The sequence below is a fragment of the Osmerus mordax genome, chromosome 16, assembly GCF_038355195.1.
Source record: "Osmerus mordax isolate fOsmMor3 chromosome 16, fOsmMor3.pri, whole genome shotgun sequence".
NCBI lineage: Eukaryota > Metazoa > Chordata > Actinopteri > Osmeriformes > Osmeridae > Osmerus > Osmerus mordax.
Genome location: NC_090065.1, coordinates 13,156,674 through 13,181,973, shown reverse-complemented (window position 1 = coordinate 13,181,973; position 25,300 = coordinate 13,156,674). Strand labels below are relative to the sequence as shown.

General features: G+C 50.5%; 1 protein-coding gene across 2 annotated transcripts; it reads right to left on the bottom strand.

The window, feature by feature from the left end:
* Window positions 1-246: 246 nt before the first annotated feature.
* On the bottom strand, window positions 247-25,054 carry rock1 (Rho-associated, coiled-coil containing protein kinase 1). Of its 2 annotated transcripts, none has more exons than XM_067252715.1 (33): window positions 24,205-25,054; window positions 19,309-19,390; window positions 17,308-17,408; window positions 17,054-17,191; window positions 16,727-16,902; window positions 16,544-16,628; window positions 16,186-16,330; window positions 15,443-15,581; window positions 15,010-15,101; window positions 14,039-14,198; window positions 13,579-13,648; window positions 12,894-12,982; window positions 12,030-12,078; window positions 11,770-11,905; window positions 11,261-11,352; window positions 10,547-10,793; window positions 9,861-9,967; window positions 9,588-9,738; window positions 8,736-8,896; window positions 8,241-8,425; window positions 7,587-7,656; window positions 7,352-7,455; window positions 7,009-7,174; window positions 6,751-6,844; window positions 6,579-6,667; window positions 6,251-6,442; window positions 5,861-6,026; window positions 3,659-3,729; window positions 3,451-3,539; window positions 3,180-3,258; window positions 2,832-3,093; window positions 2,420-2,627; window positions 247-2,212 (listed from the first exon to the last, which is right to left on the bottom strand). In XM_067252715.1, the coding sequence occupies exons 1-33, from the start codon at window positions 24,295-24,297 to the stop codon at window positions 2,161-2,163; spliced, it is 4,140 nt and encodes a 1,379-aa protein (XP_067108816.1). In that variant the 5' UTR covers window positions 24,298-25,054; the 3' UTR covers window positions 247-2,160. The 2 variants fall into 2 exon arrangements, with proteins under 2 accessions (XP_067108816.1, XP_067108817.1); XM_067252716.1 differs by having other exon boundaries at window positions 247-1,739.
* Window positions 25,055-25,300: the final 246 nt, after the last annotated feature.

The window sequence follows — 25,300 nt, the reverse complement described above, 5'->3', positions numbered from 1 at the left end:
TTGTCATTAGGATGTGGAGAGTCAGGTGGCTGAGCGGTTAGGGAGTCGGGCTAGTAATCCGAAGGTTGCCAGTTCGATTCCCGGTCATGCCAACTGACGTTGTGTCCTTGGGCAAGGCACTTCACCCTACTTGCCTCGGGGGAATGTCCCTGTACTTACTGTAAGTCGCTCTGGATAAGAGCGTCTGCTAAATGACTAAATGTAAATGTAGGATGTATTTCTTGGTTAAAAAAAAACTGCACATGATAGATAAAGATATGTTTATTGACACATATCCATCAGTGCAGCCTCCAATGCAGTTAAACATGCAATTCATCCAAGACAAAATAGAGTAGATCATAGTTCCAGTGCTTTTTATGCTGAACAAAAATGTAAAAACAATTTTGAATATTGAGGAGGTATTCATGATCCTTGTCTCTAATTATTTACACCAGGGGGGTTGCGTGAATGGGACATTTCCATGTAGAACTATATCTTTACCAAGAGGAGTTTGTGACACACATCTTTGCCTTCGTCCAAATACACCATTCAAATATGGGGCAATGGACTCTGGGAACTTTGTGTTGTCACCCTGTTGCTATGTGTCCATTAAGAGGCTTTTGATATACTCAAACGACAGAACTTTACTGATAAAACCACAAAGTGGCAGATTTAAAACGAAAAATGGAAGAGTTAAGATTTGTCTTGTTTTGGAGATAAACACAAACAGATATGGCAGTAAAATCGTTATCCAAAAGTTAAGGCACTAGGTGGGCCAAATGCTACACCTGTTGAGTCTTCTACAAATAATTTACAATTCAAACAGTGCAGTTTTACATTTGTTAACTTAATGTTTTCCTTTTGAACCATTTATCTATGAATCAATGTAAGGCAATACATTACAAAAAATAAACATTACACACAAAAAAAAAAATACAGAAACGATGTACCCAATGAACACATACAAATCAATGAAGTTTTAGGTCTCCTATATGCCATTACAATGGAATTTCCTTATGGCTTGGAGCAATAACAATAATTATAATAAAAATAATAATGCATAGATTTAAATGATGATCTTGCATGCTCCTCACTCGATATTTATCTAATACTCATTTCCCAACGCTCGGCCCCAACCCTGATAACGGACTTGCAGAGTAATAGAAATAGAGGCATGAAGGCCCTCACAGTCCATCAGGTGAAGGCAGCAGTCAGTTTAGATGGAAACACAGCTGTCCGTGCAAGCTAGAGTGTTCTCAGACAGGTAAGGAAAACATTTTAGTTCTTGCAAGTTGTACCCATTCACCGCAGAGCAAAGCCAATCCCTGTACTACAGTACCTCCATGTTCATGCAAGAGTCCCAGCGAAACCCCCCCAATCAACCATTCCTTTCCCACAACGGATGATATGGAGAATGTACCCATGCCAAAAGTCCCCCCTCTCCCCCAATCAGGTCCATAGTTTGGTTAAGATGACAGCGCCATCTTCTGGAAGAAATGGAAAACTGCAGGTAAGTGTTTCCTGGTTGAGGGGGGACCTCAGGGCTGGAGGAGCAGGAAGAGGAGGGGGGGAAGAGCAGGCCTCAATGTCCCTGATGCTTTGTGTCAGCTAAGTGTTCCAATTCTCCAGCGCTGATCAGATTGTTTCAATTGACTTGAATAAAACAGGGGGCATCCACTTTTTGAAGGGGATAGGAGGATAAGAAAAAAAACAAAAAAAACAACAGAGTCCCAACAGAATCCAGTGGTTCAGATGGTTAGCTGGAAGAAAGAGAGAAACAGGTGTCCAGTAAAAGAAGGCAAGACATTTATCAACTGGTTAGTTCCCAGAAGTTAATACATTACTCAAGGGGGGAAACTAAACAGATGTAGCCACAGCGTTCTAATTAAGTCTTTGCTCGTCTGCACCACACTTGGTAGGAAAAATAACCTTTCACATGGACCACCTGCTCAAGCTGGGTTGCAAAGAAGCCAAGAGTTAGTCAACGAAACCAACAAGACTTGAGTGTGAATTATAGACAGAGAGCCGAATGGAAACAACCACCAAGGAGTCAACCAACCCAGGACACTATTAGACCATTAACACAGTTAATAATAAATAAATCAGGCCGATCAAACAGCAGGATTTAGTCTAATAACGCGAGACTCTCTTCCGAAAATTTGGGGTCTGCAGGAGCATCTGTCAACAAGTGCTGGAGGTTGGGTCTGCTGCTTGGAGGCTGGACTGGGCCCTGCTACAACACAGGAGACAAACAGCAGGTCACACGACTGACAGAGCTGTACGTCAGTCAGTCCCAGAGAGCGCCCGCTCCAGTCATTCCGTCAACGTCGTCCCTATGCAAAGCCCAACCCGACAGCAGTTACCAGCCTACAGGACGTGAATGTGACGGCTAAGGCCATTCGAGAATGAGAGAAAACCGTAGCACAGGGTGGAATATTACCTTGGCTTGCCCGTGATGCTTTTGGGATTCTTGCGGAAGGACTGATTGGCTGCAGAGCGTGTGGAGATGGTGCGGGGCGAGGCCCTCATGAAGGATGATGGAGGAGTTTTGGGGATCTTCTTGCCCAGGTGGCCGATCCACTTCTTCTGCTCGTCCTGGGTGAGGGCCAGCAGGAGCATGTTCCGGGCAGACGTCACATCGTAGTTGACTGTGGTGGGGGGGGGGGGGGGGGGGGAGGGGGGGTGGAGACAAATGCAACAATGCTGAAAACACAAGCTTGCACAACTCGGTCTCCCTTCTGGGGAGAATGCATTAACATTCTCCCCAAACGTGAGGTCAAAAAGTATTCCATCTAGAACAAAAACACATCTCTCTTCCCATGTGACGGGGCCTGTGTGTGTGTGTACCGTACCTTTGCAGGGGGCGATGACGTCCTCCTTCTTGTCCAGGTGGTCCTTGTGGCACTTGACGTGGCAGCGGCGGCACTCGAGCGCGGCCGGGGGTTTGAAGACGTGCCAGAGGGGCTTGGAGCAGGCCTCGCAGTTGGAGGGGAAGTGGTACAGGGTGGGGATGAACTCGTGGCCCTTGTGAGGCAGGCAGTTGGTCTTGTCGCCCTGGGGGACCGTCTCGACGTCTGCCTCCTTCCTGCACTCGCCCTCGTTGGCATAGAGGATCTGAGGAGAGGCAGAGAGTGTGGGGGAGTGAGGGGACTGAAACACCTGCTGGACTGAACCAAAGGGGGGGGGGGGGGGGGTCCTACCTGGAATATCCTGGGGATCTCCTCAGTTTCTGCCCGGTACACGTCTCCCTGGGTGACCGGCCTCACATGGAACAGTTTGCTGTGCGGGACGACAAGCCGTTAAGTCCGCCAGAAAGGCAAACCACATGGAGCGTATTCGCCCAATCACCCCCCAACCGTAGAACCAAACGTCCTCAGAGCAGGTGTGAGATAGGTAAATACAACAGAGCACTTTTTTGCAAATGACACGTCAGACAACACGGCATCAGGCGTGGACAGCGGGGGCACTTACTCGATATCTAGTACCATGGAAGGGTTGGACTGCTCTTTATCCAGCTCGTCGTTGTAGAACAAGATCTTCTTGCTGCTCACCACCACGTACTACAGAAACACAAGAACGAGGTCACGTGTTCTGGGGACACAAGGAGCTGGGGTAACACAGAGGGGCATGGAGGAACAGGACCCCGAGCGTGGAGGGGAATCCTCTTGTTGTGACATACCTGCTTCTTCCAGCCGTATCGCTTGATATTAGCACGGTTAGGTATGGACAGCCACCCTTCCAATCGGGATTCTGCGGGTAGAGGAGCCAAGTTCAAAAACCAAGCCAGTGATGAGATACAAACCCAAAAAGGCCATGCAGTGATTAAATCCAAACTCGACTTGGAGAGCGGAGAACACAAATAAATAAGAGTCATGTGAGGACAAAAACCCGTAACTCGGTTGTTTCAAAACAACGTTTCTCACCGTCTGTGTTCCACTTAAATGTACGCACGCGATGTACTTTTGTGTAGGCAAAAGGTTTAGGCATCCCATGCTGGTAATCCACATTCGGCAGATCTAGATCCCATGCATAAAGGGGTATTAAGGGGTATCATGGGATTGTTCACGAATCAATAAGGCCCATTCGTGGCGTTCCTCCAGCACGTCAGAGGTTTCAAACTATTTTAAGAAGGAGATCAGCGAGTGCACATAGTGTAAGCATGACATCGTTTTGGCTCGGCCAATTGGCTTGTCCTTATCATTGACTGTGACGCAGAGTAAATATTCTCTTTGTTGAATTCATCATGAAGGCTTCAGGCCACAAACACACTGGCTATAGCCTGTGTACCGTTTGGATTATCGGTGGCATCTATGAAGTGTTACAGACTGTTCAGAAACTCGGCATGCTTTAGTACAACACAAGTTAGGGAAACTGACAAAGGCTTTACGCCCAGGGTGACAGAGTGAGGGAAGTTGTATGTTTCTAAGGTGATCATGCATCGACACACCAAACGGTCCCCAAAAAAAAGGGTGCGCTTTGGAAGCAGACAGGAACTTAGCAGGGGTGTGGTCACGGTTTCCGCACACGTTTTGAAAGGTGCTCAGAGTGATGAGTTAACTCAGCCAGGGTGGAGTCTAGGTCTGGAGCTTTGGTGTCGATCGTAGCCTCAGTTGTGACACGCAAGAATCTCACAGCAAACATCATTAGCCAGTCCCATCCCCTGCACTTTAGAGTCAAATGTTGAGTAAAGTCCTAAATACATTTATTTATACACTCATTTGATTGGTCCCCATACAGCAATAAATACCTATTTTCTTGTCACTCAGAAAAGCTTCTTTCAAAAGTGTGAAACAAAAAAGGTACTTTTCTCACCCTAAAGGCAAAGTGAAACTCAAAATGTGAACACGACAACAAAGACGCGCGCGCGCACACGCAAGACAGCACAGGCCAGGCACAACGGGTAGTCCAGACTGCAGGTTACTCACAGAGGGAAAAGAATAGACGTTACACAGATTACGAGAGCAAGGAGAACCAACTGGATATGAGGGAATAAGAGATGACAGACTTTAAACCACACACACCAGGATTCTAAATACAGAATAACACCTGACACCAGCAAACATGTAGATCAAAACATCAAGTCTTTCAACGAGCGCCACACTTAAAACCGGAGACAATCAACAAGGATGCTATTTGTTGAAACAGTCCACTAAACCCATAAAGGAACAATATGCACTTTAGATTTACAGTAAACCGTGCTGGCTGTGAACCTGTGTCGGATGGGTGATGTAGATGATGTGAAGCTAACCATAGCCTTTTATGGGTAGCCAGCAACCCACTTTACTGCACGGTTCAAATAAACAGACAAGTACACTGGACGTTCTCTCTGTGTGGTTCTTCACGAGGGGCAATTTGGACCTTTCCGCCAATTTAGGAACCTCTCTTGAACCTGTTCCCTTCCAACCAGAGGGCCTACGACCCTGCACGGGAAACTCAGATATAAGATCCGGTCTTAAATATCAGTTCTAGTAGTTCCACACATGTAGAATCCAGTGTCCCAGAATAGCTTTTTGTGTGTCACTTTGCAACCCTCATAAGCTAGTCCACATTCTCACATCAATGTAGAATGTGAATGTTAGATTTTTTCCAACAGGCCATTCAAGTCATTGATAGACATCGGCCCCTACGTCCACAGCATGACTTACAACTTTTCATATGACTGAGGTCCTAACACAGTAATCAGATTCACCTATCAAAACTAACCCTCGCTTTTAGAATAGGAAATTTAGGTGCTAATTCAGACATCCAAACTGTCGAAGCCTGACTTTCCTGTCTGTAGCCGGGATGGAGATTGTCCACAGAGGGAGATTGTCCTCTGTCGGGCCGGCTGTCCGGGAGGGAGGAGGGATGGGGTTGATGGGGGGGGGGGGGGGGACCTTACCGGCCAGGTTGCTGTCCGTCTCGTCCGTCTGCAGGCTGGTGACGCTGGAGTTCTCCATGCGCAGGTGCAGGTCTTTGAGCTTCTCGCGGAGCTGCTCGATGTCGCTCTCCTTGCTGTCCAGCTGCATCTGCAGCTCGTTGCGGTAAGTGCACTCCTCGGACAGTTGCTGTGGAGGGGGGGAGGGGGAGCAGGGGGTCAAATGAACCGTCTGAACTGGGTTGAGCTTTCACACATCAACCGTGTTTGCTCTCTAAGAAGGTTGGATGCGAGTCACCATGTCATGCGACTGGTCGACATGTACAGTTACTTCTGATTGGTGTCCCTGGCCTGGAGAACACTACACCCCCCCTCCCTCCTCCACCCCCCCCCACTGCGAGAGTCCCTGCTCACCGCCTGCATCTCGCTCAGCTCTTTCTGGTACTTGACGGCCATGTGGTTGAACTTGTCCTTCTCCTGGTTGAGGTCGAGCTGCAGCTTGCGGTTCTCCTTCTCCTTCTTGCGCAGGTCGGCCGTGCTGCCCTTCTTCTTCTGGTCCAGCTTCATGTCCTTGCGGTTCATGATCTCCGCCAGCTTGTTTACCGCCTGGAGGGGAAACGACCCCCGGGGGGGAGAGGGGGAGAGAGAGAGAGAGACACGGTGTGACTGAACGGCCGTGTTCAGAAGCGTTCACCGTAGCGGTGGGGACGTGAGGATCTGTCCAGAGGAGCGGAGCCCACACCTGGATCTTGAGCGTGCGCTCCGTGTGGAGGACCTTCTCGTAGTTGGCCTTGATGGCGTTTGCGATCTCCTCCTTCTGGGCTTCGTACTCTGCGGGAGGGAGAGGTACGGGGTGAGGACACCGCGAGGTTCCGGAGGAGCGGGTGTCTAGGGGGAGTGGGGGGACACAGTACCTTCCTCCTGAGAGTGCAGCTTCTCGGTGAGCTCCGTCTTCTCCTTGCTGAGGTGCTCCACGTCTTTGGTCAGGGTTTTGTTGGACTCCTCGAGCTGGTGGGGGAGGAGACGGCAGGTGAGGAAAAAAAAACAAAACAACCTACTCTCACTAGCATGGCAGTGATCTGTTCTTGTGTCAGCGCCCCAGGAGGTGTGTGTGTGTGTGTGTGAGTGTGTGTGCGCGTGGTAGCGTTGAGGGAGGCGAGGGGGGTGCGGACCCGTGCGATGGTGGCGTCCTTCTCAGAGCCCTCCTGCTTGTGGCGGGCTTGGGCCTTCTTGTTCTCCTGGCTGAGCTCAAAGTACTGCTCTTCCTGCAGCGCCCGGGCCAGCTGCTCCGACTCGGCCTTGGTCACCGTCAGGTCCAGCTGGGCTGACAGGGAATCCCTGGACACACACACGCACGTACGCAGGGGACACACACACGCACGTACGCAGGGGACACACACACACACGCACGTACGCAGGGGACACACACACACACACAAGTCGGCCCAGGTTGCCACATGTCTGCGAGTCGTAAGGCTGTGGCAGGTGCGTGCGGGGTGAAGGTGACGTCGTTACCTTTCACTGTGCAGATCCTGCACCTTCTTATGAGCATCCTGCACCTGGCGGTTCTTCTCCTCGATCTCCTCCTTCAGCTCCTTCACCTGAGTTTTGTAAAGTGTCTGAGAGAGCCAGGCGGGGGGAGGGGGGGGGGGGGGGGGGGAGGAGGAGGAGACGACCGTTACCCAGGGAAGCTCACTCACACCGGACTGGTGTACGGGGCGTTTAGGGGGTGGGTTGTGGCTCTACTCACTGAGAAATACTGTTCGGCCTCCAGCTGGTCCTGCAGTTCCCTCATCTGTCCTTCGTTGCCCCTGTATTGCCTGGAAGACACACCACCCACATCCAAACAGGGCGTGTCAGACGCTGAGGGCAGTGGGATTTTCACAGCACTGCTGTTACCAGCGCGACACCGAGTGAACTGTGCGCATCGGAGCCCTGGTCGTAATTAGCGGGTGTGCTGCGCGACCAGGGAGATTTGAGCGGTGCTTTCATATGCTGGGCAGTCTGAGATGTTGAGCAGAGTGCACACACCCACACTGGGGATTAGGAGTGTGTGTGTGTGTGTGTGTGTGGGAGGGGCTGGGTAAGCCTTAATCCTGTGGTGTAAACATTGTCGGCGAGCAGCTTTGGCCCAGACACCCTCTAAGCTGGAATAATAGGCCTTTTCTGGAATAACAAGCAATTGTAAGGCCATTGACACATTGACTTCTAAAGACTATTAGCAGATAGGGTTGGAACAAAAAGTGCAGTTTGGCGCTTGAGTGTGAAGTTTGTGAGGTGGTTGGCAACAGCTTATTTTCCCACAGGCTTGACTTGTGGCAGAAGAAGGGAATCGGTACACAACAGGCTGTGCTCTCTAGACACACTCCCCCAGCACGCTCCAACGGTCAGGGGTGTTTCCTACTTGGTGAGCTGCGCCAGCTGGAACTCGACGGAGCGCTTGCTCTCCAGCGCAGTGTTGATCTCCTGCTTCAGCTGCTTCTCGGAGCCCCGCAGGCGCTCGGCGTCCTGCAGGCGGCCCTTCAGGTCGCTCTGGGCCTGGAGACGCTTGCTGGACTCCTGCTCCATCTGCATGCGCAGGGCCTTCACCTGGGGGGCGAGCAGGGGGGTCAGGGCACGTATACATGGGGATGGCTTTAGCCCAGCGGAGGTTTTTTTTTTACTCCACGTCTGTGGGCCGCTTTGGATAAAAGCGTCCGCTAAATTCACGCGTTATACCTTGTTGTTGTAGTTATTATTATAACGTACAGTACACAGGAGGAGAAGGCTTGAATCACTTTGAATCTGCCAAATCGCATGCATTCCAAAAGGCTACTCCATAACACTGAGACCAGAAAGGACCAGGGACACTTGTTCAAGCAGGATCCCCCCTCAGGGGGGGGGGGGGGGGTTCTCTCACCTCGTCCTCCAGCCTCTCCTTCTGCTTCATCAGCTGCTCCATCTTCTGGACCGACTGCTTGAGGTCAAACTCCAGCATGGAGCACTGCTTCTCCACCTCCACCACCCTGCTCTCCGCCCGCACCCGCGCCCCGCTCTCCTCCGACACCTTCTGCTGCACCGCTGCGGGGACACACACACACACACGCGGGCCGTGAGCCTGGGCCGTCCGTGGACTCAGTGGGAGGTGGCAGGGTTTCCCACAACACACTGCAGTTGAGGCGGCCGCCTAAGCAACACACGCCTGCCGCCTTAACTACTTTGTCCAAAAAAACTGCAACTTCGTAACTTTTGTAACGAAAGGTCCTAGAGGTTGATTGGTTGGCGTGACCCGCCTTAAAGTCTACACGACATGGGACAACTGGACTGGCTCAGCTTTCTTTAAGCTTCGAACCCTCAGCAGCTAAAAAGGTTTTCCAGAGGGGAAACGGGAGTTCAGCTGTTGCAGAAAGATGCTTTCAGTAGCAGTTGGAACCAATTTCCAGCGGCTGCTGTTTTTGGAGCGTGGGCTAGGCCCCAGATTCATCTGTACAAGACACCCGGAGCAAAGTTCTGACACGCAACGTGGATTAAACTCCTGAATTCCTGCCTCTCATCCTGATGCCCTCTGGGTAAGAGTCTGTAGACACAGCTCTGGGGGAGAAGAGCAGGTGGAGAGGAGAGGGGAGGAGCAGAGATGGGAGGTGAGGAGAGGGTAGGAGAAACAAGGGGAGGAGAGGAAAGGGGAGGAGATGTGAGGAGAGGGGGGGGGTTGGGAGCAGAGGAGAGGAGGAGCATGGCAGAACGTTGGAGTGCGGCCGGGGGCCAGACCTACCATGCATGGCGGCCGACTTGGCCTCCTCGATGGACTCGTACTTGTCGGTGAGCTGGGCCCTGGTCACCCTGTGCTCCGTGTGCTCCTGGTCCAGGCGCTGCTGCAGGGTCTTCAGCTTGTAGTTCAGGTCGATCTCCAGGCCGTTCCTCTCCTGCGACACACGACACGGCCACGCGTTTTACCGGAGAGACGAGCGTATCGAGGGAGAGCGTACCTGGCAGGAGGGCCGCGGGGGTTCACGGCAGTGCGTTGGGGGGGGGGGGGCGGACGGACCTTCTCCAGGTTGTTGCTCCTCTCCTGGGCCTGCTTGCGCTCCGTCTCCAGCTTGGACAGGCTGAGCTTCAGGTTCTTGTTGTCCTCCTGCAGCCCCGCCATCCGCGCTGAGCCACACAGGAAGACAGGACACTCTCACAACAGCCAACACAGGGAAGAATCACTGTGGAGGTCGCGGCCCACAGTTTACCACCCCTACTGCCATTTAGAACCCCTGACGTCCCAAGTCAGTTGGTTAAATAAAAGACCCGCCCCTTTATCGTCTACAGGCATCAGTATGCTTGTTCGGATGGTCTTGATCTACTGAAATAGACGTGTGTTTATTAATTTGGGTTAATTTATAGCTTTAAGGAGGCCTTGAAGGCTCTTGATGAGAGATGTATGTCTGACAGATCCATCTGCAGCTCGGGGCGGCGTCAGTGTCCGGGCACGTCTCAGATCAGTGGGCAGGTGATGGATGGGGATGTTTAAAACTGGGGCTGGGATTCCTGCAGCTGTTTAATCAGGGAGGGAGGCCGTGGCTCCCAGCTCAACATGTTAACGAGGCTGAAACTGGTTTTCCCCACATCTAGATCCAACCTAATCCAACGCCAAGATCCGACGTCTAAAAACCCAGAAAAGCCAACCACCCGAATCCAGTTCTAGCTTATTTTTAGCGTGTGTGTGTGTGGGCGTGGCTGGGCTACCTTGCAGCTCGTGGATCTCCTCGGAGCCCTGGCTGTAGGTCCTCCTCTCTGAGTCCAGCGTGGCCTGCAGCAGCAGCAGCTCCTTCTCCAGCTGGCCTCGCTCCCCCTCCCAGCCCCGGCTCCTCTCCTGCAGCTCCCTGTTCACGCCCTCCAGCTGGCTCATGGACTTGGACAGCTCCGTGTGGCTCTTCCTCAGGCGCGCCGCCGTGTCCGACTCGGCCCGCAGCAGGTCGTTGGCCTCCTCCAGCTGTCAATCAGAGTGTGTGTGCGGGGGCGGGGGGGGGGGGGGGGGCGAGGGCAAGTTCAAGCTGCTGGTTGCGGAGATTCTGTAGACTTGTTATTTTTGCCTAGGATTGTTTATATAGTTGGGGCGGTCTAACATGAATGATTCAAATGCCTTGTTTGCCTCGATGGGATTTGAATCAATCAAATTCAGACATATAAAAGGGTACTCATCGCCAAGCATAGGGATAATTTCACACAATAATTCATTTTTCTATCTTTCCTACCAGTACAAGCACATCTCCTATTGGACAGAACCACCCCCTTTCCCCCTGAGCAGATGACTGTACAGACACAGACCTCCAGATAACCCCCGCTAAACGCTCTGACCCATTAGTCTGGACAACACACCAGCATGTCCCCAATGAAATACATTTGTAGTTGCTTTTTTCCCCTTGTTATGGCAGTGTGTGTGTGTGTGTGTGTTCTTACCTGTTTCTGCAGCTGTACAATCTTGTCATTAGAGGCCTGAGAGCTTTGGTTCATTTTCCTCATGTCCTCCATCTGCTCCTTCAGAGTAGACACTGAAGAGAGCGGACCGAGAATTCAGATGAGCCGTCTCATCCAACAGACACGAGCAGAACAGGTTCATGCACATGGGGTCCAATCTGCCGTTTCACCCACTGTTGCTACGGCCAGGTTATTATGTGGAAATCCACTTAGTGCCGTCTCCTGGTACAACCTAATGGACGGTCTAAGAAGGCCCCCTGGGCATCCTCTCACAGCTAACCAGACCATGAAAAGAGGCTCTCGCTCTGGTGTTATCCATTTGGGACCAACATATGTTTGGGTCAGATCAAATAGCTGAATGGAGGGGAGGGGGGGGGGGAGATACTTTGCATGTCCGCCAAAAAATAAATTATCATGCATTTTATAGAATGAGAGAGAGGGGGGGGGGGGGTAGAGAAGGGAGGAAGAGAAGGAGGGGGTTTGTGGTATACCCTCGTTCTCCAGGTTGCGTCTCTTCTCGGCCTCCTGGTCGCCCTTTCTTTGGTACTCGGTGGCCCGGTGCTGGATCATCATCTTGTCCTTCTCCAGCAGGGACACGCTGGCCTCCACACCCTTCCTCAGGTTGGCCTGGGGAGCAGGACCACCCCCCCCGTCACTAACAGGAAGTCACACTCGGCCATCCTGACTGGTGGCTTGTAACGTCTGGTGTGTGTGGGCGACACCCGTGTGTTTGCGTTGAGAAGACACTCACCTCCTCGTCCAGCTCTTTCATGATTTTGTCCAGCTTCGTGTTCGAGGTCCTGGTGGGAGAGAGCGCAAAATACATTTCAAAATACATTGTGGCATCAGGTGTTTTGTTTTGCATTTTGGGCTGGGAAAATGCACATATACAGTACTGTGCAAAAGTCTTAGGCACAATAAAAAGAAAAAAGGTCAAGGAAAAATGCTTTAAGAAATAATGAAATTCAACAAAAAGTTTTGCAAAATCTCACTTTTATACTGCTGCACAAAAAAAAAATGGTATTACATATATTTCTTTGATTAAACGGTGCATTCAAATCTGATACACTTAAACGCCGCCCTCGAAAAAATGCAGCAACATAAAATTTAGATTTACTATAATTCTAATTTATTTTTACTACAAATAGGTAAGGTACAAAACTTTCTGCATCACTATTAGCATCCTCATCTGCCTCCTCACCGACGAGACACCAGAGATGTCGCCTACTAATTAATAAACTGCTTTGCGCAATTCCTGTGTTGTTCTTAATTACAAATTAAATAATAAATGCTGCCCTCGTGTACACACCGCCCTCATCGAAACATGTAATTCAAGAAAAGCTGTAGCATTTAATTGAGGAAATACAGTATAAGACATTATTTGTGTAAAAAATCTTGGGTGCCCAAGACTTATGCACAGTACTGTATATATATATATATATATACACTGTATTATTATTTAATTTGTAATTAAGAACAACATGAGGATGCTAATAGTGATGCAGAAAGTTTTGTACCTCAAATGAGTTATTAACATCATTAACTGTCACTGGTCGAACTACTCCATGGATGCTGTGCATTAGAGTTTGGTCCCAGACGGTGTTGATGTCCATACCTGCACTTGGCCTCCATCTCGTCCTTCAGCTGCATCTCGCTGTTCAGCTGCTCTTCCAGCTGGTAGATCCTCTTCTGCAGGTTCTCCAGCTGGACAGACACACACACAGCCAAGGCACAACATGGACATGTTAAATATATAGTCTGTGACAGACAAGAACGTTATCTCATCGCTAAACATAAAAACACGACGCTTGTGTGTTAAGTTGATTTCAGATGCACGTCCCAGGACAGGTTTTGGAGCCAGTCGGGAGCGTGTGCAAGGAGCTGCAAGGAGCTGCAAGGAGCTGCATGGAGCTGCAGGGAGCTGCATGGAGCTGCAGGGAGCTGCAGGGAGCTGCATGGAGCTGCAGGGAGCTGCAGGGAGCTGCATGGAGCTGCAGGGAGCTGCAGGGAGCTGCAGGGAGCTGCAAGGAGCTGCATGGAGCTGCAGGGAGCTGCAAGGAGCTGCAGGGAGCTGCAGGGAGCTGCAGGGAGCTGCAGGGAGCTGCAAGGAGCTGCAGGGAGCTGCAGGGAGCTGCAGGGAGCTGCAGGGAGCTGCATGGAGCTGCATGGAGCTGCATGGAGCTGCAGGGAGCTGCAGGGAGCTGCAGGGAGCTGCAAGGAGCTGCAGGGAGCTGCAGGGAGCTGCAGGGAGCTGCAGGGAGCTGCAGGGAGCTGCAGGGAGCTGCGTCAGGCCAACTCACCTGGCTCTTATCCTCCTTGGTGGAGCTGCTGCGTTTCTCACTGGTCTTGGTGCTGGAGCTGCGGGTGAACCTGAACACACACACACACACACAGAGCTCTATCACAACAGCTTTAACACACACCTTTAGACTACACAGGGGCTCACGGCTCACTAGACCAGCCATGGAAGAGTACAACAGTCAACTCAGGACAGAGGGTTCAGGTAGGGGAGTGCTGCAGTCTTACTTTGAAGAACATACACCGGCTCACTGTCGACCTGTGTCGGGGTACACATTGAAACAGTGGTTCTCGTTCTCAGCATGAGCACAGTTCAATAGCTGACTGACTGCTGGAGCGAGTGAGGCGCCTGCACAATGTCGAAAGGTGTAGCTGAACCAAGATGGCCGCTGTGCAGAGGAGCTCGGCTGACCATGGAGCCGGACAGGTCTCGGCCCTGTGCCGGCTGTGCGGCGGACTCACTGGTGGCTGCTGTAATAGGTGAAGCCCACGAAGGGGAGCTGGTTTCCCACGAAGGCCTTTGGTATGGGGAAGGTCTCCTCGTCCCCCCGGTCCTCCTCGATGTCGTCGAAGTTGCTGGTGTCGATGTCGCTGCTCAGCTCGGGCACCACGGGGGCGGCCGCTGCACACGGGGAGAGACGAGGGGGTTGAGGGGGAGGGGAGAGACATTGGCCTCGTGCGCGGGCCCAACTATCCTATCATGTCACTGTGTGAGAAGCCCTGTTTGGGCAGAGGGAAGGGGGACGCGAACAGTGCCTTGGATCCTCTAGGTTCTCAGGTGTGTAAACAACGAGAGGCGAACACAACCGGCCAATCAGCCTGTGCTGGGAGCTGGGCCGCTGGAGGCACGGTGAAGTGCTGACTCCAAGCTGGGGGAGGGCCGAAGATCAACTTGCTCAACAGGGGCCGCAGCGGACGGACTTAGCCCTCCGTTCCTAATCTGGCCCTGCTCTAGTGGACGCAGTGGAGGCTGACGGTTAACCTGGCTGCACCCCTCCCCCCCCCCCCCCCGGGCTGTCTGGCTGCACCCCTCCCCCCCCCCCCCCCGGGCTGTCTGGCTGCACCCCTCCCCCCCCCCCCCCGGGCTGTCTGTGGTCCCTCGGCTGCCCCACACACTGAAACCACCCCTGGTGGTTCCTCAGGGAAGGTGTGTTGGAGAACAGACATTACAGATGGGAACTTCACTGATCCCGAGAGGGATTTACACCATCACGGCAAAAGTGAAAAAGCAAGACAACGGAACACAATAAAACAAGTAGAAAGCATTGTCCCTAGGTGCATTATAATAAATATGTATTCAGATACGAAACGTTAAGAAAATATGAATTTGTCACGTCAGTATCAGATTGTCAACACTGTAGAGAAAGTCGAGGAGAAGGTGTCAAAGGGGAGCGCAGAATGTGAAATATCGGTGTGCCTCCGGCCCAACTCACTCTCCCTGATGTTCTCCCAGGTCCACTGGTCGTTCTTGAAGAAGGGGTGCCTCTTGATCTCGTCCACCCCGTTGCGTCCCAGTCGCACCTCTCTGAGGAGACACACCACCAGCACGCAGGTCAGGAGATATCACAGCCTATGGCTTGGGAAGCAGTCCACATCTCTACATTCAAGGGGAACTGCAGTGTTCTCGTGCAAGAACCACATCAGCGCAGTTGAGTGGCAGTACTAGGCTGGATCTCGTCCTTAACCGCCAGTGTTGCTTTGGTACCGACACTGGAAAGCACCCGATGGCGTTTTAAGCGATGATATCTTCATGTGCCGCGCCCCATCAGCAAGTCAATGACAATCGTGAGTTAACTCCTGGCTGTTAGACCAGGAGGGGAAAAAAGGGAAGGATCAATAACTGGGCCCTCGGTGCCTCAATCTCACCTGTCGGTCAAGAACGCACAGATGAGGTTTTTGGCGTCCTTGGATATGTCGCTGTCCTCGGGGAAGGTCAGCGCGTTTTTGTGATTCATGATCTTGCTGTAGGTCCCCACCAGCGAGTCGGCGTAGAAAGGCGTGTCGCCTGCAGCGGACGGACACAGCCATGGGTTAGGAGAACGGCCACGAGTGAATCCTAAACAACCCCCCCCCCCCCCCCTCAAAACAAAACACAGAGCGCATGACCGGGCCTGCTGGAGGTCTGGTCCAGAGGCTCCTGTCGACGTTTCAGTGGGAAATTACATTTTGTCATTTAGCAGACGCTCTTTTCCAGAGCGACTTACAGTAAGTACAGGGACATTCCCCCGAAGCAAGTAGGGTGAAGTGCCTTTCCCAAGGACACAATGTCATTTGGCACGGCTGGGAATCGAACTGGCAACCTTCAGATTACTAGCCCGACTCCCTCACCACTCAGCCATCTTAAGTGAAATGACTTACGATCCTCTAAAAGTGGTCGATATACAACACAAGGAAAAGCACAGCCCTGCAGCAGTAACATACGAGTCTGCACAACTCGGTTGCTGGAAGCCTTTCACAACGATATGACACGGGACGACCGGGGGCCCGTCTCCCATTCTGAGCAGGCGTTTCGTGAAAAACGACGACAATGACTACGATACCCAAACATGATGTTGGCACCGCACTTTAATCCTCATCTGCACACGCACGGCGGGCCGGCGTGAACTCACCAACAAGCATCTCGTACAGGAAGACTCCCACGGACCACCAGTCACACTCTCGGCCGTAGTATCCGTCCCCTCCCTGGGATTTGAGTACCTCGGGTGAAATGTAGTCGGGGGTTCCCACGGCCGTGTCACATCGTACCATACCGTCCTGGAGGGATGGGGGGGGGGGAGAGACAGCCTCATGAGCCACAGCACCAAACTCTTACCTCATCAACTACCATCATCGTTTCAGACCAGGGAGGAAGCACATCCCTGTGGTTTTGCATGGGGTTAACCCTACTGACACAACAGTGGACCGTTCTCCCTGGGACGACAAGTGTGCCTTATTGTGTCGGGCTGGAGTGACGACTGCAGTAGATACCTTGTTCATTTTCATACAGGTTCCAAAGTCAGCCAGCTTCAGGTGGCCTGCTTTGTCTAGCAACATGTTGTCAGGCTTCACGTCCCTAAAAGAAAAAGACACCCCCCCAGAAAAACAATCAAGCCACCTTTAAACTCATCCCCCCCCCCCAGTACACAGGGACAGAGGAAGGAGAGGCCTCACCGGTGGATGAAACCCATGGCGTGGATCCCATCCAGCGCCAGCACCACCTCGGCGGTGTAGAAGCGGGCCCACTTCTCGGGGACGTCGTAGTTGCTCATCAAGTTGACCAGGTCCCCGCCGGGCATGTACTCCATCACCATGTAGAGGTAGCGGTCGTCCTGGAACGCGTAGAACAGCTGCGGGGCCAGAGAGAGAGGAGACGGATGTCAGAGGAGGCCCCAGCAGGTAGAGGAGGCACCGCGCCCCTGTGCCTTTCCAGCGTCCCGGTTGTATAGACAATGTGACGCATCAGCAGGTGACCTGGGAGGACTGAGAGAAGAACCTTACCTGCACTACCCAGGCGCTGTTGGCGAAGGCCATGATGTCCCTCTCCTCCCAGAAGAAAGCAGAGTCTGACCTCTTGATCATCTCGAACTTGCTTAGCAGCTTCATGGCATACACCTTCCTCGTGGCTTTGTGTCTAACCTGAGGACGGGGCAAGGGCGGGGAGTAGAGGAATCAAAGCTCAGCATGCGAGCTGTACCTTGCGGAAAAAAACTGATGCAAGTTTGAGTGCAAGCAACCCGGAAAAGGACGCTCACCAACTGGACTTCTCCAAACGCTCCCCTGCCGATAACCTTGACCACCTCGTAGTCCTCCGCTTTCATACGCAGGTCCCGGATTTTACTGATGGTGTCCTTATCTGGGGAACAGAGAGAGAGAGAGAGAGCGAGCAAGAGGGAGAGAAGACAAGAACAACATGTTAGAGCAGCGCAGGCTTCCAACCGTACAAAAAAAAAGAAAAAAGACACCCGCAGGCACAGCTCCCCACTGCAGGAGCCTGATCCCCCAGATGACTGAGCCTGCAGGGGGGGAGATCCAGGAGTTATGAGAGGAGCAAATAAGGAACAAGATGGAGATCGGAGAATTATCGAAATCACGGACACACGAGAGTACACTCCTGGGTGTGTCATCGGCTGCAATACTCGTGTCCTGCAGAACACCTGGCGACGGCGTGCTTGTTAAGGTGGCTTTTACGGAGTAAGGCGTGGGGCGATGACGGCAGCGTTGCAGCCGTTGTTTCTTCCAGTCTGTGTGAGGATGGGGGAACGAGCCCGCTGATGAGGAAAGCCCTGCCTGGCAGACGGGCCTCCTCGGCGGGGACGAGCTGCTCGGAGGGGAACGTGCTCCTGACTGATCTCATGCAACAACACTGGCCCCTCTGGGGGGAGATAGAGCGCAGACAAATGTGGTGGGTCGTTTTCTATTCACACGGGTCACAACTGGCTCGGGAACGCATGGAGAAAAAAGGGGGGGGGGGGGCTGGCGGGAGCATCCGAGTTCAATTGATCTAAAAATACAGAGCGAGGGCCTATTAGAATAAGAACATCCAAGTGTGAGTCATTTCCAGCAGGGTCTCCAGGGAATACAATCCACCGCTTCCAAATAAAAACGGTTGTGAGGAAGGCCAGATCAGGGACATCTCTTGGAAACCTTCAAATCCGATTTTCCTCCATGGGGCTCGGGACACACACACACACACACACACACACACAAAAGGGAGGAGAGCTAGATGGCGGAGGCTCGTCGGTGATGCTCACAGAGCTGGGAGCTGAAGTGGCGATCAGACAGCATGAACTCGTTTTCAGAGAGAACAGTGGGAAGTGCAAAGGGCTTGGGGCAGTGCATGCCACTGACAACCAGTCCTTCTCACAAGACAGCCAGGCCATTAACATCCATCGATGCGTTTTCAACACTTGGCTGTCGAACACAAAGGTACTGTAGCAACACTAATTGAACAAATAGCTCACGACAGCTTCTGCCCCAAGGCTTCACACACGCTTGTAATGCCAGTCTCAGGAGAGACCGGCATTTCAAAGGACTGTTGGCAGAAATAAGTCCTTGAAAAAGTTTCAGATGATGTTGCAGGCATTGAAAACGAAGTTAATAACTATCAACATTTTAAATGTACTTGCAGGTTAACTTGCAAGTTACCCCCCCCCCCCCCCCCCCGTTTAGGCCATTTCATCCACGATAACATGTGTACGTCTATCTAATATAGACATGAATGTCAAACAGAAACATTGACTTTTGTGTGTAGAACAGTTTACTCTCAAAGTAACCGACCGTCTGATGAAGATATATTGTGTATATGACAAAAAAACGTTGTGTTAAAACCAGTATAGTAGGGGGGGGGGGTTTAAGGGTATCTCGATTCAACTCTAATTTGTCATAACCTTCGCACAACAGGCACACAAACAGCAAACACAGACACCCTTGTTCTTGGAGGTACTGTATTTTGAGCATTTCCCAGAATGCTACACCACTGCCGCCAGCGCCAGCCGTGGTGATCCAGCAGTACGAGGGCAGAGACACGGTGTGGGGAGGCCTCCACCATCATGTGGGTCACCAGCTACTCATGAAAGAGCCTTTGTTGGGGGAGTCTGAGCGCCAGACACAATTGTGCCTGCGCCTGGATGGAGGCACTGACCCAAAAACAGCCTCGTCCTAAGAGCCTCCAGTAGCTTCCACGGACGCCTGCCCGGTCTAGGAGCCACAAGGAAGTGAAAAGCGGGGAGGAGAACCTGGCGTGGGCTACTTACATCTATTCAAGAAGTTGTCGATGCTTTTGTTCTTCCTCAGGGCTGGGAAGTCAAGGTCGTACACCAACGCGTCCAAGCCATCCTACGAGAGAGGGGAGAAGAGAGTTAATAGGTGATGTAACTGTCACTGCAGTAGTTTGGTTTCCAGCCTTCCTGCACGACCTTCCTGTTCCATGTAGACATTTAAGGCATACACTCTGTTTCTCTGACTTCTGTGAGAGCTTTTTCCATCCAGCCATGTGCCTTTAACTTCCCACAGCAAGCCACACCCTTCAAACAGCACCCCATACTTAAAGTCCTTTATATGATACTACCCACGACTCTGGTTTTTAGTTCAATCCCAAACACGATTTCAAATCAGAACACGCAAATGGGTTAACAGTACTGATGAACGCCTGACTAAGGACGGACCCTTTGAGAGTCCTTTTGCGTCACTTTTTTCTGCAACAAACGCCAGCAGAAATGTGTTTGGTGGACATGCTGCTTGAACCACGAGTACTTTGTCATCCAGACAAGCACACATCCCAAATCATCCCAAAGTCAACAATAACCTGCTCATGACAGTGACTTAGGAAACGGAGGCTTACAATTGCCCAGTGATGACTGATGTAGCCAGTGTGTGGAAGGTTATTAACCTAAACCACCAGAGAGCCGGTCCTCTGGCCGGCAAAGCAAACAGGGGTTTCCACCAGGGAAGTTGTTCCCCGCTCCAACGTCCTCATTCACTTCCGGTCCCAAACGTGACATGACCAGGTGTAGGTAACCTTGCTGTGGTGGAGTAACAGTAAGAATGCGTATGCCCAGACTCTACATTACATAGGTCCAACTGCCTCACCTCTGGAGTGTGTGCTGGTGCAGGAGGGGAGACAGTGTTCTGGGCCTGAACACATCCGTGTTATCAACAACCTCAAAGGAGAACTGGCACAGCGAGACTTCCTCAACTCCACTCTGCCCTCAGTCAAAAAAGACCGACTTTAAAATCCTGTGTGTTCTCTAAACTCAAACTGTGCACGCATGTGATTTTGACCGATTACTTTTCGCGTGGTAAATCAGCTAGCTACCTAGCTTTTCGACATATTCCACACACACCAAAAAAAGCAGCCTCTGTTTATAGGAAACATGCATGCGTTTGGCAGTTCATTTCTCCGATTAAACGGGTCAAATCGAAACAACAGTGCCTATGTGTTTGAAATACAGTGCGGATGTGAGGAATTTAACTGTCCACAGACCATGAGCTTCAATACAACCGCTGGACTGTGCTACATGAATCGGTGGGGTCCATTACGAGTGTTGTCATATGTTCTAACACAGGCATATTAATCCCCATTCTTCCACCAGTTGTGAGCATAAGGGCCAGTTAGCCTTAGGCCATGCCAGGGCAGAAGTGCCACCAGCAGGATTTAATTTAATCTTCCTTAATCCAGGATGGCTCACAAAAAGAGGGCACATGAACACAAAGAGTTGCTGCAGCACTGCAGAAATGGGCTCCTTCCTCACGGCTAGGAGAGGACCGACATTGAAACACAGTGCTAGGAGTTTGGTTGCGCACGTGACTATCCTGCAGAATAATAATCTGACCTTGGTGATCAGACTTTACTGAATCTATGACTTGGCTTTGTGACCCGATCCATACTCATTCCATGATTCAAAGCACAGTAGACGTTCAGCTGTTAAGAAAAGGACGAGAACAAAAAACACGTTTGTCTGCGTTTAACCACTGACTGATACAGACACATAACAGGCCTTCATCTCTGCACAGATGATGATGATGACGAATGGTGAATCAGCCGCTCTGACGAGCAGAGGAATCCTCTTAAGTAACTGCGCTGCTCCTCTCTTAGTGCAGAGGGGTCAGGACCAGAGTCGTCCCCCTCGACGAGACGTCGTGTGAGTGAGCGCCTCGGGAGAGGGAGGGAGAACAGGAGGGAGGTGAACACTGGGTGGGCAGAAGGAGGGAGAGAGCAAAGCCCTAAGTGAGCCGGGGAGAGAGATGTAGGCTCGTCATAGACTGGAGGGAAACGACGGGAGAGGCTAGCTTCAACAGAAGGAAATGGAAGGGGGAGAACATAAAGAAAGAGGGAGGAGTCCAAAACGAAAGAAAGTGAGGCCTTGTTGACCATACAGTTGTAACCAGGCTTAGCTATGGAAAGAAGAAAAAAAGAAGAAGAAGCAGACTTGAGTCCTCCAGGACGCTAATCACACAGCTCTGTGCTCAGCAATGCACGTTTGCATAACTTCCTGCCACAGAGAACTCTGGACAGCCACAGTAACATTCCTCAACAGGACTGTACACGTCAGAGAGCTATTTTAAGTATGTGGCCAAACAAGTTCTCCGCACAAAAAAAGGTCTAAAACAAATGCTATTACAGTGGCTCCTATTCCAGGGTTTTCAGGGCACAATATATGGGCCTAAGTGAACTATGGAAAGCCTGCTAAAAAACAAACAAACATACACGGACAATAGCAGAGCTTTAATGTCGGTGAGCTTTCCCATCACAATGCCAGGAATTCTGCCTGTTCAGAGTGGCTCTCAGGAGTCTGCCTGAAGCACAGCCCATCACTGATAAGGCCCTCTCTCGCTGCTAGGAACCACTCCGTGAGACGATAAGAAGAATGACAGGCCTGGAGCACCGTGTCTGATAGGCCACCCGAGTGGAGGATGCCAGGCAAATGTCAGTCACAACAGTCACGAAAGAGACAAACACCAGTAGGCAAGACCAACAGAAACTCAGGTACCAACAGGGCCAGTGAAAGACCGGCATTGTGCTTTTTTTTGATGGAAGCGATTACTCACAGGGCAACATGCTGGAAGCTGCTTTATGACTTAAATGTCCCAATTCAAGGGACTTCAGAAACATGAGTCTTCAGTTCACATAATTTTGGTTTATGGGCAGGGAGAGCACACACCCAGCTACCTCAGAGCAGCCTGCCTGGTCTCTGCTCTCCAGACACACAGAATGGCTTTGGGACACACAGGGGACTCCAGGCGAGTCAAAGACAAGAGGTTATTTGATTAGCATGGAATTTTATTAAGCTGTGGGTGGAGTGGCAGGGTGGTGGCGGTGGCGGTGGAGAGGGGCTCCAGCAAAAGGCCTCCATTCATTGATCACAGGAGATTGCAGAGAAGGGGGGGGGGGGAGGCGAACAACACCCTTGTGTGTGACTGCCTGCAGAAACAGTCCTCACAGCTTTTTACCATTAAAATGCAGTGTTGCTTTTAGGTGAGTTAAAGCCAGCAGGGAGATAAAACAACTGCCCTTGCTAGAGGCAGTTTTAGTTGCTTTAATGGCCTGTAGTGTCATTAGAAAGAGATGCAGTAAGGTGGCTATGTGATTGTGTGGTATGACCATAACCATAACCACACAACCTGGGCATTCCCTTGTCCATTTTGCTTCTAATTGGTGCAAGAAATCAACTTTGGGAGACAAGTTTCCTTATCCGTGTGTGTTAAGGCTGTCTGATTCATACCTGAAAAAATAAGGCTTTTCCCCAAAACAATAGCAGGAAATTCAGGGAAACACATTTCCATCAGACAGCCATACAATGGTGCTCTAGGTGGATTCATAATGCATCTACAGGGTCAGGAAGCAGATACCAAGATCCAGATATGATATCCTCCCATCCACTTGATCACTAATGTGAAAGATCATGTTTTAAGACTAGATATGTATATATATATATATATACACACTGATGGCAATGGGATGAAGCTGCTGATTTATATAGGTCACACTTCAATTACGATGCGTTTTATTGTTGTTCTTTTGTTGCTGGTGATTTATTAACTCCAACTAGTTACATGTAACAAGCTGTTAAGGAAATATGAATGGATAAGAGAGGATGAAATGAGGAACCAAAGACAGGCAGATACGGTATGCTACAGCTGGAACAGCACAGACCCCCCGGGCCCCTCAGAGCTATCACTGCCTCTGCACTCATTTAGGACAACACTCTGATAACAAGTTTAGTCAGCATGTTGGTTTCCCTCTGAGGGATCCTGTGTGGCAGGCCCTGCAGACATAGCCAATCACGAGGAGTAACAAAGTCAGGGCCGGTAAGAGAGGAGCAGGTGAACTGTTGCAGCTGGGACAGCAGGCCCGCAGATCTGACACATCACTGATAGGCCTGTCATTACAATACATGTTAATAGTGGCTGACAGCTACACAAGCCCTGATCCAGTTTGTCAGCTGCAGTTCACATCCTCTCACTTCCAACCTGGCTTGGAAACACAATGGTGACAGGTTTTGGATACTACAGGTATTTAACATACCACTTCCTGTTCTGCTTCTTCAGATATACTATTTTAGCAATCAAGAACATATATGCCCTTGGCTAAAGCACCTATCCTCAAAGGAAATTAACTGATTTATTCACAAGCCTTGTCACATTATTTAGACAGCAAAAAATAGTCAGTCAACACAAAGCAGGCTGGCTTTAAAAACCAGCAACACGTTCAATTGTCTAGAACAGAACTGCCACTATAAGATATTTGAATCAAATGTATAGCAGATCGAATGTCAATGCATTGCTGGGAGTCTTGAACTTGATTTGGATAGCTGGAGATCTTGATAAAGCCACACAGATGAATTTTTGGTTATTTTACCATCTGGCAAGGGAACTTGCAACAGATCTGGCAACGTAGATTAATAAGCAGTAGCTAGGTTGGCTAAAGAGATAGTTAATAACTAGTTGGCTAGGTTGCACCTATAACCTATGCTTTTATCAAACGAAATAACGTCCTCGCGCCCACACTACCGTCGCGAGGCAATTAGCCTGTCTGCTAGCTAGCCAGACGATTCTTGACAAATGTGACTGACTCTGAGCAATGTGGTAGCTAGCTGTCTGAGTTGTCCAAGTAACATTTGCTAGCTACAAACACTGGCTAAAGTACTTACCAAAAGGCAATCCGTGTTTATTTCTGATTTCGGATCCTTCAGCATGGCATCGATTTTTTCAAACCGAGCCTCCAAACTCTCGCCAGCTGACATTTTCGCAGTCAAGTCGATATCCACGATGGTGAGATAATCAAGAAAATAGTTGGCAATCCAGAAGGCTAGCTAGCTAGCTTAGCTAGCAACCTGAAGCTACACTAGCTAGCCAAATGTTCCTTTCTTCCCGTGAACTTGGTTTGTAAGCCGCACTTCAAAGAAGTGCTGTACTATCTCTTCTCAAAATTTCGCAAACAACAAAGAGTTTAAAGTGGCGCTGGAAACACAGAAGCCACATTTTCTGGGAAAAGATGTTTCCCCAGCTTGAGTTTGGACGCGATAACTTTAGCAGCTCGAGCCACCTAGCCAGCCAAGTTAAATGCAGCACAACAGATTAGCTAACTTTACGTTAGTCAGTCTCCACAGGATGCCACAGAAGATGGGTTAAAAATGTTGATACATCCGAACAATAACAACAGCTTAAATATGCCTTGCAAAGTTGGATATGTGCAAGGTTACTCCAGGCCCATATCTATATCAGTGCCAGGCCCTTGAAAGAAAAAAGACAAACGAGTCTGACAGCTGCAAAGTAGAAGTGCTGAAAAAAACTTCTCCTTCCAAATTTCGATCAGTTTAAAACACGGTCTTGTTAAAATACTGTATTGCAGTCCTTTCGCTGTGAGCTTCGCATTGTCATTGACCATCAGTTGTAACTGGTGTAAACAAAAATCTTGTAGGCGCTACATTGGCCAATAGCTTTTTGAACGATGCTATTTTTTCGAAAAACAGACGATGCCCGATTTTCTCCCACAGCCCGACCAACATGTCCGCCTTCCTGTTCAAACACCCCGGAGAAGCAACTTCGAAATGTCAAGTACTGCGCATGACCTCAATCCAGGCGCGTTCAATGAGTTTGAGGGTTGAGCGAAACGATGATGGCAAGGCAATATGTTACAATTCATTAGTGTTTCGGATCGACATGCACGTTTTGAAAGACATTCAACTTAATTATAATACAGTACCGTATAATGCAATCAAAAAACTTCAATATAGCGAATAAAAA

Bases quoted from the DNA above. Each gene is read 5' to 3' on its own strand.
- rock1 (XM_067252715.1), bottom strand. From the start codon at position 24,297: ATGTCAGCTGGCGAGAGTTTGGAGGCTCGGTTTGAAAAAATCGATGCC. The intron at 19,391-24,204 runs GTAAGTACTTTA...CCTCTCTCGTAG, and splicing joins TAAACACGGATTGCCTTTTG to GATGGCTTGGACGCGTTGGT. The intron at 3,259-3,450 runs GTAAGTGCCCCC...CGTCCCGCACAG, and splicing joins TCCATGGTACTAGATATCGA to CAAACTGTTCCATGTGAGGC.